This window comes from Arachis ipaensis, chromosome B2 (assembly GCF_059453495.1).
Source record: "Arachis ipaensis isolate K30076 ecotype BB chromosome B2, ASM5945349v1, whole genome shotgun sequence".
Lineage (NCBI taxonomy): Eukaryota > Viridiplantae > Streptophyta > Magnoliopsida > Fabales > Fabaceae > Arachis > Arachis ipaensis.
Window position 1 is genome coordinate 17,374,907 of NC_142437.1, and position 18,545 is coordinate 17,393,451.

The 18,545-nt window shown below is 39.1% G+C and overlaps 1 protein-coding gene and 1 pseudogene across 1 annotated transcript; both read right to left on the bottom strand.

Annotated features, from left to right (window-relative positions):
• Positions 1 to 5,133: 5,133 nt before the first annotated feature.
• Positions 5,134 to 5,835, bottom strand: LOC148573159 (uncharacterized; annotated as a pseudogene).
• A 10,590-nt stretch (positions 5,836 to 16,425) lies between these two features.
• Positions 16,426 to 16,842, bottom strand: LOC148573160 (uncharacterized). Its single transcript, XM_088505693.1, has one exon. It carries the CDS (start codon positions 16,840 to 16,842, stop codon positions 16,426 to 16,428), a length of 417 nt encoding a protein of 138 aa, XP_088361819.1.
• Between the last annotated feature and the right edge of the window lie 1,703 nt (positions 16,843 to 18,545).

An 18,545-nucleotide genomic window follows, 5' to 3' on the forward strand; every position in this document is an offset into this window, starting at 1 on the left:
AAGATAATAAACTTCTGGTGGGGCAAAAAGATTTGGAAAGAAAACAGTGATAGATTAAATGGGATATTATCAGTTGAGAGAAAACTCAAGGAGGCCTGAGAATCAAGAATCTAAAAGCTTTCAATCTGACCATGCTAGCCAAACAAGGATGAAGAATAGCCACTAAATCAGATTCACTAGTCAATAAACTTTACAAAGGAAGATATTTCAGGTATTCTACTTTCTTGACAGCTAAGACTGGTCACAATCCATCTTAGACATGGAGGAGCCTACTTGAAGGGAGGAAGGTTTTGGAGAAAGAACTGCTATGAAAAATTAGTTGGGGAACTCAGTGCAAATTCTTGAAGACCCTTGGATAAAAAACTCATTTCCTATTGCTACAATGCAAAATCAGATCTTTAATGCTCAACTAGAATGGGTTAACCAACTCATTAACAACAACAGATAATGGGATGAACACACAATAACAGCAAACTTTGTTCCAGATATTACAACTAGAATATTACAGACAAAATTGAAGAAAGGAATGATAGACTAACTTGGTCCAGCGTAAAATCAAGGACATACTCAGTATCCACGGGCTACAAAATTGCGTACCACTTTTTTCACTCACCTATGGAGCAATACCGGAAGCATGCAGAGAAAAGAAGATGTGGAAAGCCTTCTAAAACTTACTATGCATCCCAAAAATAAAATATTCATTTAGAAGGCTTGTCATAATGGATTTGCTGTGAGGGGAAGACTGAATGAAAGGTTCCAGAGCATCCCCAATGTCTGCCCTAGGTGTGAGAAAGATGGAGAATCAATCACTCACTGCTTAATCCAGTGCCATCTCGCAAACCAAGCATGGCAACTTTTACCGGTTAGCCATTTGGGCCAAGCATTGGGAACTCAGCCGTTTGAAAAGTGGTGGTCGCATGTAGTAAATCAGTTGAACCAAACGACACAGGAGATGAAGAATTCGGTGCTCGTGGCAGTTTTGTGTTGGATGAACTGGAGAGACAGAATCTTGAAGATCTTTGTGAGCAAAATTATTTCTCCTCAAAAATTTTTTGAACAAGCTATGGAGTTGTTACAGGAGTTCTAGACAAGAACGAGGACTTAGCGTGACTTCTCTCTTCTCTCTTCTCTTTTCTATTTTTTTTTTCTCTCCTCAGTTGTTTTATTAATCTCTTTCTTTAGTCATAAGGATATTTTGGAAAACCCCGAAGTCTAAATCTGGCTTTTGGTGTCCAAGATAGGACTGAACAACTTATTGTATTCATTTTGCTATTTTAATGAATATTTTTCTACTTTAGAAAAAAAATCAATCAAATTTCAATTGAAAACTTCCAGATGAGATGAGATGAGATGAGATGAGACGAGATACATACCTTTACCCTATATATATAGCCATAGCCAAAGACTGAATATTAGAGATCCGAATTCATAGTCATTGCTAACCTAATGAGTAGTTGAGTACATTAGTTAATAAGTGTTCTGCTTCCATGACTGTGGAGTATGGATTTCAGGTTGTTAGAGTATAATTAGGATCAATTAAGATTCATTAACATCATTTATATTTATTTAGCACATCTGTATATTTATTATAGGATATTACGCTTTTATTACTTTGATTCTTCTAGCACCTATATATATCATTGTACATTGTATCATTGGCAAAACACCGAATAATACACAAAAACATCCTCTTTAGATTAATCTCTTGATTCTAACACGGTATCAAGAGCATAGGTCTTTTATTTCTCTATTAAAATTACTTTATAGCCAATTTATTTTTTTTCTTTCTGGTGGTGTTCTTTGCCTTTGAGGAGCAAGCTATAGACTTCCAAAGTTCATCAAAACCACTTTTTACTAAAATATACCAAACCCCATTTTTACCAAATTCACATTTCCTGCCCACAAAACCTGCACATTTACAACATATCAAGCCTCATTTCATTATCACCAATCACTAGCATATCATTGCTCATACCATTCCATAAAATCCATGCAATAATCCCAATATTTACCATTTCAACCACAAGCTACAACTTTAAAATTTCATTAATTTACTTTTTCAATTCTTTAATAACAAGCCATAAATCATCATTAACCAAATCAACAAGTCATAACCACAAAATCTCATGGACATATACCAGCAACATCATCAATTCACCATTATTAGTTCCAATAACACATTCTCATTAATTCCATTCATCTCATGACCATTAATTCCAACACAAGGCTAATCATCAATCTACCATTAACATCACAAAACTAACCATTTAATGCATAAAATCCTTTTCAACTTATCCTATAGTTCTCTAGCCTAAGTTTTCACACAACCTTACATATTAAACGTGCGAAACCTAAACCATACCTTAGCCGATCACTATACTTAATCCAAGACAGCCATCCAAGTCACAACACATCCCCTCAAACTCAAAGAAACCAGCCACAATCTCAGCTTTGATCACCACCAAGCTTCCAAATGCTTACTTTTCAATTCCAATGCTTATATATAAACTTAATTCACACCTAATACACATGTACACTTAAATTTCAGATTCTACATAATAAAACCAAAATTAGATTAGGGTTTAGGTGATCCTTACCACACCCATACGCGTAGCAACTCAAACCCAATAAGCTCCGCAAGATAAAACGAACCTAGAACACCAAATTGGCAAAGTTTCACCATAAGGGTTCAATTTCAAGAATAGAAAAGGAGATAGAAAATCTGAGATGGAATTGGAGCTTACTGGTAAAATTGATCTAACAGAAATATAGAGCTCGACGTGCTGGACGCGTGGCCGCGAACGATGCGGTGATCGGAGTTCGAACGGAGAAGTTACGGCGTTTGGAAATTGAAACAAGGGTTTTGTATCCTTTTCTTCTTCTCCTTGCGTCTGGCGCTGCTTCTGTTGTGTTCTTAGAGAAGAAAATGAGCTTTAGCTCATTTATTTGCGTAACTTTTTCTTCGTTGTCTCGGCTATCAAATTCAGGAACTAAGATGTTCGATGCTCTAGTTTTCGATTAATTCAAAGGTGTTTAGCGTATTTTGAAGTCTCACCTTCTCCCTGATGTATTGTCTCGTTGATATCCCCACTAAGAAGTTTGCTCCGATAGGCAAAATGGACTTGGTCACTTGGTCCACGATTCCCTAACAGTATCACTATTTGTCCTAGACCTCGGTAACCTATTATGAAATCGATGGCTATTCTCTTTTACCTTTAATGTAGACCCTTCGATGGTTGTAGCATTTTGCACGGCTTCTAGTGGTCTCTCCTTTCTTTCTCATGCGTCGAACATGTAATCACAGATTGTCACTTCGTTCTTCACTTCTGGTTGCTCAAAATATCTTTTGGGTTCGTGATACATTTTAGAAATCTCAAGGTAACTTCGAAAATCTTCTCTTCGTAAGCTTCAGACAACGGCTTCTCATTTCAACTTTCGATTTCGACACATAACTCTCTCTTGGTATCTTTTTTATTCAACAGGCTTCGATACTCTTAGTAGCTCCTTATCACCATTTTTGCGCTCCCTCAGTCCTTGACTCTACGATCTTTATTTCGGCATTGGACATATAAATTTTTTCTTAATTCCCTTTTGTTTACCAGACTTTGACATCTTTGGCGGCTCCTTATTGTCTCGTTATGCGTCCCTTACTTCATCGATGCCACGTTGTAACATAACAATAGATTTAGACCGACACTTCCAATCGCACTCTCACTCTTTCAACTTAGAACTTTAACTCATCTAACATTTTCTCCTTTTGGATTTATCGTCCAAGAATCTCTTAGAAACTTTTTGCTTAGCGCGTCTACCACAACCTCACGGTGTTGGATCAGCACGCATCTTAAGTCCTCCAATAATACATCGTAGTCATTTCCTAAATGGTTCATTAGGCCTAAGCGATACGAATATTGACAGAAGGATCAATCTTCTTTCCATGGCTCGAAGGCTTCCATCGTATTCTAGTATTTCAATCACATGGTGCACCTCATTGCATCTATTTAGTCACGAGCGATACGATCGGCAAGGATTAAGGTTTTAAATTCCCTAGTAATGTCGCTGGTTTATTTTCATGTTTCAATAGTCTTGTTTTAAAGGATTGACACTCTAATAATTGCATCTAAGAATTATGCGTGACATAAAATCCAATACAAGTTGATTTTCTCCAAGAAATGTTATGTTCAAAGGGACAAATGAGTAACACGAACGGTGTTCACGAGAATTCAAAAAGAAAGTCTTGCATACAGTTAACTAGAGTTGTACAGAACTAATGGAATGCACAAGAAGTGAAATCTAGTCGCATCTCAGGGAAGAAGTTCACATCAAGATTGAATGGAAAGAATAAGACATGTCGAATTGAATAGGTTCTAGTTGGCTTTAAAGGAATGCAAGTTTCCACAAGAGAGCAACTCCACGCACCGCAGGTTTCCAGGATTCAAGGATTATGTGATTATATTAGGATGAGTTCAGGCTTAATTCAAAAGAGACAAGCTTTATACGAGTAAGGAACAAAAAGAACGATGAGTTGGGCTTTTACAAGAGAAGATTCAAGATAGAGCTTTCAATGTAAGCTATAAGAGAAAGGATAGATTAAGTCGTGAAGATTAGTTGGCACGCTCTCGCAAAGAAACACTTAGTTGGACGATTCTCTCTTCCAGTACTCCCTCTAACTCGGTCCTGAGTTTTACTGATTATAATGTTCACTTGTGATGCAATCAACACTGATCCGGCTTTCGCCACTAAGTCTATCGTAAACTCATGTTCTCCCTATGGTGAAAATTCTGGTACATCTTCAAAAACGGTCTTGAGAATTCTCTCGTATAGGGATTTGGTCTTACCTTGACTCGTCTCTTAATTAATTAGCAACTAAAGGTTGAATCCGCTCAATTCCTCTTCCTCAAAGTCTTAACATTACTGGATTTCAAATGGTAACTCCGTATAGCTCTTGACAGTTCCAATTCCTTAGGTATAATCCACCCTGCTTCCACTGCGTCATTCTGATTCTCATCCTTTAAAAACCTAGTCACTCATCTAAGTTAGCTAAGTATCGCTCCATCTTAACAACTAATAGTCTTTGACTAACCATCGGCTCGGACTCCACGATCATCAAAACTTGTCATGCTTCACCAATGGATATTACATATTAATGATATGCAAGGTAGCTAAAAACTCAATTGCTAGTTCATGGTTACCTCGGGTCTGAGAATCAGATTCAGCTGCATTCCAGCGTTTCCTGTGTGGACAATCTCGAGCTATATGCCCCGGCTTCCCGCACTTGTAACATACGCCTAATCCGGCCTCGCATGGTCTGCTTGGATGGTACTTCTTGCATCTTGCGCACCTTAAGTCATCCGGTTGAGTACTAGTTTGCCCTTCTGAATTCGGATCTGGACGGTTGTCGTTCCTTTGGTCATTGTTCCGGTGCTAGGAATGTAAAGCGACAAATGATTTTCTTTTGAAATTTTGGCTCCTAGGTGTAATATGTCCCTTTTTCTTTGTGAAGGGTTCCCGACGATTATTCCTTGCTACCTCAGTCCTCCTTGAGCTTTCTCCCATTGCCTGACCCGTGTTAACATGCTCCGGATAACCCACTGGTACCCCTGTATTCGGAACATTATATCTACCTTCATATTCATTATCACTATCGTTGCTAGTTCCAGCTTGTGGTTCCATCCCATCCATCACTCGAATGGTCGCAGCAGCAACAACACCAATGGCAGCAACAACACTCATCATTGCAGTCACGATATCGATCAAACTATCTATCGGTATGGTTACCTTATTAACCCTCCGTCCTCGACCTCGATTGCACTCACAACTGCACCCACGAGACGCCATTTGGTTCCTGTTTATACCAAACAAGTAAGTGATATCAAGGTGATCAGTCTCTATATCTCATGTCTAGTATTTCAAAGTCCCAGATGCATGCTCATGAGCATTCATGCCACATATATCAGTTAGATACCCTAAATAGCATGTATAGACACCCAGAGTATGTCTAGAAGCATCGTCAGTTCGTCCCTCAAGCTCTATAGGAATGAACTACTCTGATACCATATGGACGCCGGAAATTTGATGCGAAAAACTGAAATTCTGAATGTTGCAGCAGAACCAGATTTCTGATGTGTGCCCACGCACACAGCTGTGCGCACGCACCCAACAGAAGCAAAAATCTACCTGTGCGTATGCACGCTCTTATGCGCACGCACACACTAGGTTAGGCCTTCTGTTGGTGGCACTAGCACAGGTGGGGTGCATGCACACCAGGTGATGTGTGTGCACGCACGCATACGTGCGCACGCACACGTTCTGCTTTCTTTTTTAGTTGTGTGCACGCACAGGTGTGTGCGTACGCACACACCCTGTTTTACAGCACCTGTGTTTTTCTGTTCCAAACATGAATTTGAAACCCTAAACCCCTATTTTTGCCCTATTAACCCTAGATTCTACTATTAGGCTTAGTAAATAGCAGAAGGTAGGAATTTGGGATAACTTGGGAATGAAGTAAGAGGTAAATTGATGAGTTATATGAAGGAGATGAGAATGTTAAATGAGGTATGATGCCATGGCTTTGATAAATGATTATATAATGATTATGAAAATGAAATGGCTTATGAATGATAATATCTGAGATACGAGTTTTCCTGGGTAAGAACCGTGGCTTGCCACCACGTGTTCCAGGTTAAAACTCGATACTCTGTTGACCCTACGTTGTAAGGGTGATCGGACACATATAAATTCCCGGGTATGGATAGCCCCCATTGAGTGATTTGAATGATAAATGAATGTGAAATCTATGCATAGATTCTTGGGGATGCGCGACGGGGGATAGTCTAAGGTTTTCGGACTTGTCGGGTTGGCTGGATAACCGACAGATGAGCCTCATCAGCCATAGGGCAGGCATGCATCATGTGCATTTATTTGTTTTGATTGCTATATATTATCTGAAATTGCCTAACTGAATATATACATCCTGCTACCTGTTATACTTGCTACTTGTACTATCTGCTTATTACTTGTGCGTGAACTTGTTTGACTGCTTGTCTCTGCTGAATTATGGATGACGGAAGAAAGGAGGAAGGGTGAAGTGGGTTGGTGTTTAGATTAGGTTTGAAAGTGAGTAAAATTTAGGAATGCTTAGATTACCTACCCCTATTTATGGCTTCTGCTTAGAAATTAAGTTTTATAATTGTATAACGGAGTTCTAGGATTGCCTTTGGCATTCCAAGGATCTTATTTATTATACGCGTGGCACCTTTACCATGATGAGAACCTCCGGTTCTCACCCCATACTGTGTTGTTGTTTTCAGATGCAGGTCGAGAGGTTCCTCGCTAAGCGTCTGGATTCCTAAAGCGGAGTAGTCCCCGGGATATTTTGGTTTATCAGCTTATGTATATTTGTACTTAATTACTTAGCTTTTTCTCCAAGAAACTTGATTATTTTGTTCCTCTTAGAGCTTACAGGAGAGTTAGGATTTTATTTCTATATTTTGGGTATTTGGGATACTTATGTATATATATGTATATATTCTCCGGCCAGCCTTGGCTTCGCAGGCTGAGTCAGGAACTAGTTTCACTGTATTCTTGGCTTCTATTCACTTTTTTGCTTATTCATAACTCTAACCCTTAGTTTTTTTAGCACGCAAGTAATTCCGTTTCCGGAGTGTTGCGTTTTTATTTTACGAATTTTGCTTTACCCATTTTTCAAAACTCCTAGTATACTATAACATTTGTTATATATTATTATATATATTTTATTTTAGAGGTCGTAATACCACACCACCTCTGTTTTACATCCTAGGTGTAAAACTCTGTGTGGTAGAGTGTTACAATACTAACTAGAAAGATAAGTTTTAAATTAAATTATTCTATTCGATCGTCTTTTTTTTATTTGTATCATAAATGTTAAAAATATTTATTATGATGCCTAAAAATTTGGTATCTAATTACCAAATAAAATTAAATAATTAATATATATCATGTTTATATGTCTTATAAAAATTTAAAATTTGTGTTTCTATATATGTGTGTATTTTGTATCATGTCATGTCATTGTGTACATCATAAATTATGCATGTAATTTTTAGTATAAATTATTTTATAATGTTGCTTTTGCATTGCAAAGTGACTGATATTGTAGTTGGTCATTCACATTTATGATTAATATTAAATTTTATTTCTCTCAAACTTCAAAAAAAAAAAGAAATTATAGGCCAAGAATCCAAAAAACTTGATTCCAAAAACTAATAATAATAAAAATTAAAGATAAAAATTTAGTTTCCATCTTTTTATACTTATACAATATAACGATAATATAATAAAGCTTAAATGTGAAAAAAAAAACCTTAAATAAATTCGGTACAAAATAAAGGTTAAATATTATTTAAAAATATATATTAATAAATATTTTAAACTTTATATCTTTCTGATTAAAAAAAAAAGATCTATCGATTTTTTTGATAATATAATTTTTAATATAAAATATTAAGTTATTCATGTACAAGGATAATTTTTGGAAAGTATCATTTAAAGAAATCAAATTTAAGTTTGAATTAAATTAATCATCTTCTATTATCCTGTTTTTCATCTATGGTGATATTTTTTTAAGTGTTACATAAAATATTTATTATAATATTTTTTAAGTGTTACAAAAAATATTTATGGTAATATTTTTTTAAGTGTTATAAAATATTTATTGTAACATTTCTTTAAGTGCTACTAAGAAAGGTCTATTGTAACATTTCTCATAATATTACTATAGAAGATCTATTGTAATATTTTTACTTAATATTATTAAATTTTTAGAAAAATATTAATAAAATTATTTAATAATATAGAATATATTTAATATTTGTTAACATATTATTAATATATATAGATAGTATTTTAATATGATTTGATAACATTTTTTAAATGTTAATAAAAGTTAATTATGTAGTAACAAATCTTGATGAAAGCAGTAATTATTTATTTATTTATTTGAAAATTGGATGGTAGATGATTAATAACTTCTCACACAATTTAACAAAACTATATACATAATTGTTTATATTTTACTTTAATTTGATAGGATATTAAATTTGTTAAAGAACTATTCTAGAATATAATAAAAGTTACATACATGAAAAAAAAAGAATAAGATAAACATAGTTTAGTCTTTTGTAAAAGATAAATTTATTCTAACTTTTAATTAAATTTTCATAAGAAAAAAAAAGAATTTAACCATATTAATTAGATGCATTAATAACTTTTCTTTTAAATAATTATTCAAATAGGAGATGATGTATATAAGACAAACACAAGTTACTTTTGTTAATAATTATTCATATATGTTTACATTTATAAACATATAAATTATATATTGTTCTTAATAACTAATTTAACTATATTTGTATCAATGGGTAATATTGATTATGCATTGTGATCTTGTAAATCTGTCAATTATCTAATACATTAGTTTTTATTGACATACCAATGATACAAGGAGCATCCGTAACTAAAAAATAAAAATAAATAAATAAATAAACAATAAAATCTATAGAATACTAAAAAAAAAAAACAAATATTTTAAAAAAATTCCTTAAACAAATTAATAGTGATGAGCGCTAATTCATCTTCCTTTAAAGTTAAAAAGAACTAAATAGCGATATCCTTCTTCTCACATTCTCTTGTATCACAATCTTCATCCTTTTTTACCTGGTGACACAAAGATTTATACCAATTGGTTAGATTTTTACATAGAATAGCAATTATATCTAAACATTTTCATTATCTTCTTTATGAATTTGCATATGTGAGGAACAATTTGATCTAATAATTTACTTGTTATAAAAATTGAAGAAAAAGTTTTTTGTAAGTATTTAAATTTTTCTGTCTTCAATGGTGGGTTTCAATTAATATTACAAATTATATCAAGGAATTAGAAATTGAAAATAAGTAAAGCAACCTCTAAGAAGTTCAATCTGATCTGTATATAATTTTGTCTGATCTAGTTTGTTGTAGACTAAGATCAGTCTTAGAATTTTTTTAAATTTAAATTTATTAGTATGTTAGTTAGACCCAAATTTATAAATAAATTTAATAGACCTGTCAAGTTATTATATCAACATATTAAAATATAAATAAATATATAAATAAATTTTTATAATTAAAAAGTTGTTAAATTTTTTAATTTTATATTTGATTTAAATACTTTTGTATATAGTAAATATTGAATTTGGTGTATCGTATAAAAATAATTTTTTAATATATATATATATATATATATATATATATATATATAGGTCAAATTTAAATTAACTATCTATATTAGAATCTTATTAGTGAGCCTAAACTTATTTTCACCTCTATAAAAAATCAAGAAGTTCATGTTGATCGTAATGTGCAAAAAAAGAAAAAGAAAATTTAATAATATGTGATTTAGAGGTTAGTTTTGTGGTAGATTTATTATGTTACATCAATTGATTGGACAATGAAAGTTGATATAAATGTAATTAAGGAATAATATTTTTTTTATTATTATAGACTATGAATATAATTTTTTAGAGATGAATTATGTCGAATAGAAAGTAAATATAGTCATAAAAATTTTTTATTAATCAAGAAAGTAAAGTTGATGTGAAGAAATTGCAAATTCAAAATCTTTTGTTTTGTTTACCAACGGTTATGGCTGTATATATAATAATGATTTTATAGAGCAAAATCACAAATACTTACCTTATTTTACGGATAGAGTAAAAAATTTAACGGTAAAGTATTAAATTGGTCCGGTGTAATTTTGTTTTGATTTTTAAAATTTAAAGTATTCTATTTAAATCTAAAAAAGTTTCATTTAATTTCAATATAATTCTACTATAAAATCAATGGTAAATAATTAATATCACTGTTTCACCAGACCTTAATATCCTTTCCTGAAAAAGAAGTATAAATTCGAGAAACAACAAACCACTGGCCTTAATTCAAGCAAATGAAGAACATCTTCAAGAACTCACTTTTCACGGGAAAGGTCGTCAGTGGCAACGACGTCACCTCTATCGCAGGAAACTGCTCTTAGCAACCGAAGAGTTTGGTTATACAAATTTTCTATATCTAAAAATTGAGTTTCATTAATTATTTAACGTTGACTTTACGACAGGACTACATTGAACTAAATGAATATTTTTTTAATTCAAATAGGATACTTTAAATTTTAGAAACTAAAACTGGATTAGAACCAAATATAAGGAACCAATTTAATACTTTACCCAAAATTTAAAATTTGATCGAGGTTTAAAAATGTACATTGTCCATACCTATACGGAAACATTAATATTTATTTTTTATTTCTCTCAAACTTCAAAGAATTTACGTTAAGAGAAAGAAAAATAATTAAATTTTGTTTTAAACATTTTTATTTTTTTTTATTTGCTAAGATATCTATAGCTATACATATAATAGCTGTCAAATAAATAAGTAAGATGAATTTGAATCAACTCATCACTAGCAGCAAATACAAATTGAAAAAAGGACTAACCCATATTTTGAAACAAGTTAATGAAACATAGAATTAACTCCACTCATATGAACTAACGAGTTAAATCGATCGTTTCGTTTTTTATTTTAATTATTGCGTCATTTTAACAAATTTTTTTACCTGATATCCATAGAGTACAAATAAAAAATATTTATCGTACATACATGTATTTTGATAATAAACTATCTAAAGTTTAATAAATTAGTTAACAAATCTAAAAAAAAAGTACATAATATAAAGTATAAACTCATCAAGTTTATTGGGGCATTGGATTATTAAACCAATTTTATCATTTTATTTGTTTTTTTAATTGAAATTGTTCTGTTGGTCGGTTACCGGACGGTTCGGAGGTGTTTGCTGGGTGTAAAGATGGGTGCTAGCCTCAATCTGGGTCTGGGGCGTGAAAGGCGGGGGCAACCGACTTCCCGAGCTCTTCGTGAGGTGAGGGGGGTGCCACCTGTAAGGACACTCCAATGCTCAAGTCAGAAAATGTGCAGGTGGTATGGGAGTAAGTGATATGATGAAGTACATCGGGGGAGGGATAGGACCCTCCCCTTATATATCCTATCAGTAGGGCGAGCCCCACACAGGGAGGCCTCCTTCCTGGAAGTTTCCTTCCCCACAGCTGTCATGCAGCTGGTAGCGGGGGTGCGTGTCTGGGTCGCAGACTGGACGAGTCATGTGCGTTAACCCGACCGAGCGGGTCGGAATGTTCTCAAGCCAGGTCAGCCAGCGTGCCAGTTGAGCTGGACCGTAATAGTGCCCCCAACACGCTAGCTATGGTCGTGAGCGCTATTGGTAGCGTGTTCTTCTTTCTCCTTCGCGCGTAGTTGCCTAGTCGGTTGTCCGTGGTAAGGACGCGCCTTCTGCGTGCGTGTGGGCTTGTTCGCTACTAGGGAGCTTTTTTCGTCGCCTCATTCTTCGCGCCGAGAATTTAATGCTCTTAATGGATGATTCAAAACCCGCAAGAAAAGACTATTCTGCCCCTGCCCTTTACGCTTCCCAGAGTTGGTTTCTTTTTCAGTTTTCCATTTGGTTTCGCCTTAGTTTTGTTGCACTGCCATTGTGTCTCATTTGCTTTCTTCTCTTTCTTTCAAACATCTTTGTTGCGAGCCTCTGCTTTCCCAGACCTTTCTCAATTCTTCGATTTCCTTCTATCATCATCACTATCCTGTTTCTTTTCCTGGTTTTGATATGGCGTTGTTTATCTTTGTTGTTAGTAATTCTGGCCTTTGCATGTGCATTGTACTCTTGATATGAATTGCATGTTTGTTGGCGTTTTAACATTAGGTAGATACTGTAGGGGGTTACCATTCTAGGATTTTGTTTTCCTGGCCTTGGTCTTAGCTGTCGATTTATACCCTGTTTTATTATAGTAGTTGAATAGGGGAGTTATTGTTTTATGGTAGTAGTATCGGCTTCCCGGCCTCTTAGACTGATATTGGGTGGTGCCCCCACTGTAGGTATGGTCCAGCATCCCGTCATGAGGGTCGTGAGACCGGCGCCCTATGACCGCTATGCATGGGTGACTTCAGATGTGAAGGAAACCCCTAATCAAATGTGCCTGGAGGAACTTGACGAGTTCCGACGGGCCGATTACCTTTGTGGAGGAACTGACGAGGAGTCTAATTATGCGGCTTTCATTCCTGCCGACTACAAACGAATATTCCAACTGAATCTACACGCTCCCCAGGTCCCTGACTGGATGTGGTTGTATAAGGCCATGTTCACTCGCTTGGGAGTTCGCCTCCCCTTCTCCCCTTTTCAAATGGCGCTACTTAACCGTTGTGACGTGGCGCCGTCCCAATTGCATCCGAACAGTTGGGCCTCAATCCGCTATTTCGAGATGGTGTGCGAGTATCTTGAGCTTCCGGTCTCCGTTGAAGTGTTTCTTTTTCTTTTCACTCTAACAAATCCTTCGAAAGAGGGGAAAGCTAAAAAGGGCTTCATGTCCTTCCGGGCGGCCCAAGGCCGGAGAATCTTCGGCGTATTCGAAGATTCTTATCATGGTTTTAAGGATAAGTATTTTAAAGTTCATCCTGCGGAAGGTCGGCACCCCTTTTGGTTGACGTTAGAAGGGGAACGTCGCATACCGACTTATTGGAGTTTTGGGGCGGGGGCCAACGCCTTTACCAAAATAACGTATAAGGGATTATCTCCGGAGAATAAGATGGTTGCCGACGTATTGTTGGCTGTTTTTGGGAAGAATCTTGTTAACCCCCATCTCCTTATGGGTGATCGGAACATGGCTAGGAATTATATATGTGAGTAGCCGTCTGGTGATTTTCTGTGTTTACCTTTGTTTTTATTTATCTGACGATTTGACGACTAACATGTTTCCGTATCTTGTTGCAGTGTCAATGTCAGCCGAGGTAACAGGACTTGATGCTTTGTTCAACACTTTCTTGGCTGATGGAAGTGATGACGATTCCACTACCCCTGCTCAGGAAGTGCCGGCTGACGATGTCATTGAGCCTGATGCCCAGTCCCAGCCTACCCAGGGGGAGGGGCCAGGAACCAGCGCCGCTTCGGGTCTTCAGCAGGAGGCGGGGGCTGGTTCGGGACCCCGACCAGAGGGGGATCCGGGGGCTGAGGAGGAGGGTGACAATCCGAGAAAAAGGAAGTCGTATTCTAGTCCTGAAATTGAGGTGTTGGTTGACAATCCAAGGAAGAAGAGGCCGTCTTCCAGTCTGGAGGGGGTTCTCACCGTTATGAAGAAGAACTTTGATGTCGGAAACTTTATTGATTCCCAGCTGCTTCCCAGCACGGAGGACTTCTTCTACGGTGGGGATCTTGCTTCACAAGCGAGATGGATGTACCGCACTTTGCTTCGAGGAGTCTCGATAGCGAAAAAGGCGGAATCCACTCTGGCGGGAACGCGATCCTTGAAAGTGAAGCTTGACTCCTCTATCAAAGCTAACGCCAGGTACAGGGATGAGGTGAAGCTGCTTTAGGAGCAACTCGCTGCTGCTGAGGAGAAGGCCAAGACGGCCGAGGAGAAAGTCAAGGTTGCTGAGGAGGAAGTCAAAACTGCTAAGGAAAAGGTCCAGGCCGCTGACGCTTCGGTGGCACGTCTTACCGAGCAAGAGCTTACCCTGGAAAGTCAGCTTAATACTGCTCAAGGTCGGGTGGCCATGCTGGAGAAGGAACGCGATGAGGCACTCTCGTCGGCCAAGGCTCAGGGTGAAGCTGCTGAGTTTAAGAAGAAGTATAAAGACACCGTGAAGCAGGGCAAGAGTGCCATCCTGATGACCGAGGAGGCCCTCAAGGCTCAAGTGAAGCTACTGGCTCCCGATTTTGATACCTCGGCTGTTGGCATTTTCAAAACTATTAGGGATGGCAAGATTGTTGACATGCCGAAGAAGTAACTTATATCTTTTAGCTTTGTAGACTGTAAACTTTTCTGGATTTAGAAATTTCGTAGTTTTAACAAATACGTTTGCCGTTTGGTCGGCATGTAACGAACTTCTTCTTTTCTCGCTTCATCGGTAATCCTTTTACTTTATTTCCTCTTTACTGTTGTGATCGTAGTCGGCTATTTGTTTACATTTGCTTACCGTTTTGCTGGTAATTGGTGAAGCCAGACCGTGGCTTTTATTATTTTAGTAACCGCGCATGGTGACATTCTTTTCTTTGGTGGTTTCCAGGGTGATCAATCCCGGCATACTGTTTCATCATTTAACGATTCAACTAGTAATGCTCAACGCAAAAAAAAAACAACAAACAGTAGATGAATAGTATAGGTAAATGGTTCAAAGACAAGGTAATAGTAAATATATGACAAGGGCAAATAATTCAACACAAAATAACACGTGTCTTACTAAACCATCTATAGTGGCAGGCCATCTGCCTGGTTGACGCTTCTTGCTTACTAGGAATAGAATCTCCTTAAGTTGCCTGCATTCCAGGTCCTCGAAACTTCCTTGCCGTCCAACCGCTCTAACTTGTAGGCGCCATTGCCAAGGACCTTCTTCACCCTGTATGGGCCTTCTCAGTTTGCCGCCAACTTTCCTTCACCCGGAGTCGGTAGTCCTATGTCGTTGCGCCGTAGGACCAGGTCGTCCCGTTCAAATTCTCTCTTGAGTACCTTGGCGTTATAGCAGAGGGCCATTATTTGTTTGAGTGCTGTCTCCGACAAGTGGGTCATCTCTCTGGCTTCATCCACCAAGTCTTATTCTACGGCCTCTTCGACTCTTCCTAGAAGTAGTCGTGGACTCGGCTCACCGATTTCTACGGGTATTATTGCATCTACCCCATAGGTGAGCCGGAAGGGCGTTTCCCCAATAGACGACTGCTGAGTTGTGCGGTAAGACCAGAGGACTGAGGCCAACTCGTCAACCCATGCTCCCTTCTTCTTATCAAGTCGTTTTTTGAGGCCTTGCAGGTTGACCTTATTTGCCACTTCCACTTGGCCGTTGGTTTGGGGATGCTCCACAGACGAGAACTTTTGCTTTATGCCCAGGCCGGCCAGAAATTCTCCAAACTTTTGTCAGCAAGCTGCGTCCCGTTGTCCGAGATGACGACTTCTAGTATTCCAAACTTGGCTATCACTTGTCTCCACATGAACTTCCGACAGTTGACCGAGAAAATGCTGGCCATCGGCTCCACCTCTACCCACTTTGTGTAATAGTCAATGGCTACGACTATATATTTGACCTGCCTTGGTCCAACCGGAAAAGGCCCCAGCAGGTCGATTCTCCATTGCGAAAATGGCCGCGAAGCTGTTAACAGGCTTAGCTTGGCTGCCGGGGCCCTATGAAAGTTAGCGTTTTCCTGGCAGCTTTTGCACTTCTTCACAAATTCTTTCGAGACCGCCATCATTGAGAGCCAATAATAACCAGCCCGGACAAGCTTTCTGGCCAAGGACTTTCCACCAATGTGGTGGTCGCAACATCCCTCGTGGACCTCGCTTAGTACTAGTCTGTTTGGTCGGGGCGTAGGCACTTCAACAGGGGTTGGCTGGGCCCTTTCTTGAACAACTGGCCTTGTATTACCGCATAATTGGCCGCTTCTCTTCTTAACGCCTTTGCCACTTTGTCGTCCTCGGGGAGTACTCCCTTTTCCAAGAAATCCATGATTAGGTTCATCCAGGATGGAGGGTCGGTTGCCTGCGCCACGTGCAGGGTCACCGTCGGTTCCTTTACTAAGCCTTGTATCAGAGATCGGTTCCCGGTTCCTGGTTTGGTGCTTGCTAGCTTTGATAAGAGGTCCGCTCGGGTGTTCCTTTCTCTTGGTACGTGATGCACCATTATCTCGTCAAACTCCTCACTTAGTTTTCTGACTCTCGCCAGATATTTCTGCAATAGGGAATCTCTGGCTTGGTATGCCCCCATTAATCTGTGATGTGACGACCTGGGAGTCGCTGCACACTTCAATTCTGGTTGCCCTGACCTCTTTTGCCAAAACTAATCTGCCCAGCAAGGCCTCGTATTCTGCTTGGCTGAAGCTCCGTCCTTGGAGTGCTCCTTTGGCCTTTCTCCGCTACCGGGTTGTCGAGCTTGACTGTAGGCAGGCTGCCGCTTATTGGCCGCCACGACCTTGCTGACCTCTTTATCATTGATATACTCCCGAGCCACGTTTTGGATCTCTTGCATAGTCCATACGGGCTTGGTGGTAAGATGCTTCCTGAAGTCCTCGTTTAATAATCCATTCGTCAGGCATAAGCTGGCCACCGAATCGGTTAGGCCGTCAATTTCCAAGCACTCGTCATTGAACCTGTCTAGGTACTTCCTAGCGGTTCGCCAACTCTCTTGGTTACCCCTTGCAGGTTGATCGGATGCTTTGCCTTTACGATACGTGTAGTGAACTGGGCTAGGAAGGCGCGGGCGATGTCCCCAAAGGTCGTCACCGAGCCTTGGGTTAGGGCGTTGAACCACCGAATTTCCGGTCCCACTAAGGTTATCGGGAAAGCGCGACATCTTACTTCATCACCCACCCCTTCCAGGTTCATCTTGGCCTCAAAGGCCGTTAGGTGTTCCTGGGGGTCCCATCATACTTCATGTCCGTTGGCTTATCGAAGTGCTTCGGTAGCCGGACTTCAGGATCGAATGGTGGAAAGGGGTTGCCTCCATGACCACTAGTTGTCGCCTTCTCCTCGGTCTTTCTCTACTGTCTTCTCTGTGCGGTCGGCTTCTCCTTGACCTCTCTCTGTTGTCTTCTTGATGTGGTTGGCTTCCCCTTGGTCTTTCTCTGCTGCCCTCTTGGTCTTCCTTTACGATATCTCTTGACGTTGATCTGGAGTAAATCACGGGATCTCTCCATCTTCTGGGCACTTTCCTACTTTCCTGGCTCTCTGACCCTGATCGGTGGCTCGGGGTGCGCCCGGAACGACTTCTTCGGAGACCTCTCTCTCTCCTTTGAGGAGACCGGGAACGGTCTTGACTCGGAGTCAGTTGTTGGTGCTCTTTGCCAGCCACTTCCCGTTCTAGGTTTTGCACTCTGTGGCGCAGTTCTTGTATTATTATGGCCCTGTCACTACCTGTTAGGGTCGTCTCTCGGGTTGCCGCGAGGAGATCTAGTGCACTCGCGAGAGGGAGCCCCTGTGGCTACCCTACCGCTTCTAGGGTCCATCCCCTCCCCACAGGGCCCGCCTTCGTTGTTCGCCTCTACTGGACCCAAAATAAAGTCCATATCGGCCAGTCCCCACAGACGGCGCCAATGGTCGGTTGGTCGGTTACCGGACGGTTCGGAGGTGTTTGCTGGGTGTGAAGATGGGTGCTAGCCACAATCTGGATCTGTGGCGTGAAAGGCGGGGGCAGCCGACTTTCTGAGCTCTTCGTGAGGCGAGGGGGTGCCACCTGCAAGGACACTCCAACACTCAAGTCAAAAAATTTGCAGGTGGTATGGGAGTAAGTGATATGATGACATACCTTGGGGGAGGGGTAGGACCCTCCCCTTATATATCCTGTCAGTAGGGCGGGCCCCACACAGAGAGGCCTCCTTCCTGGAAGTTTCCTTCCCCACAACTGTCATGCAGCTGGTAGCGGGGGTGCGTGTCTGGGTCACAGACTGGACAGATCATGTGCGTTAACCCAAC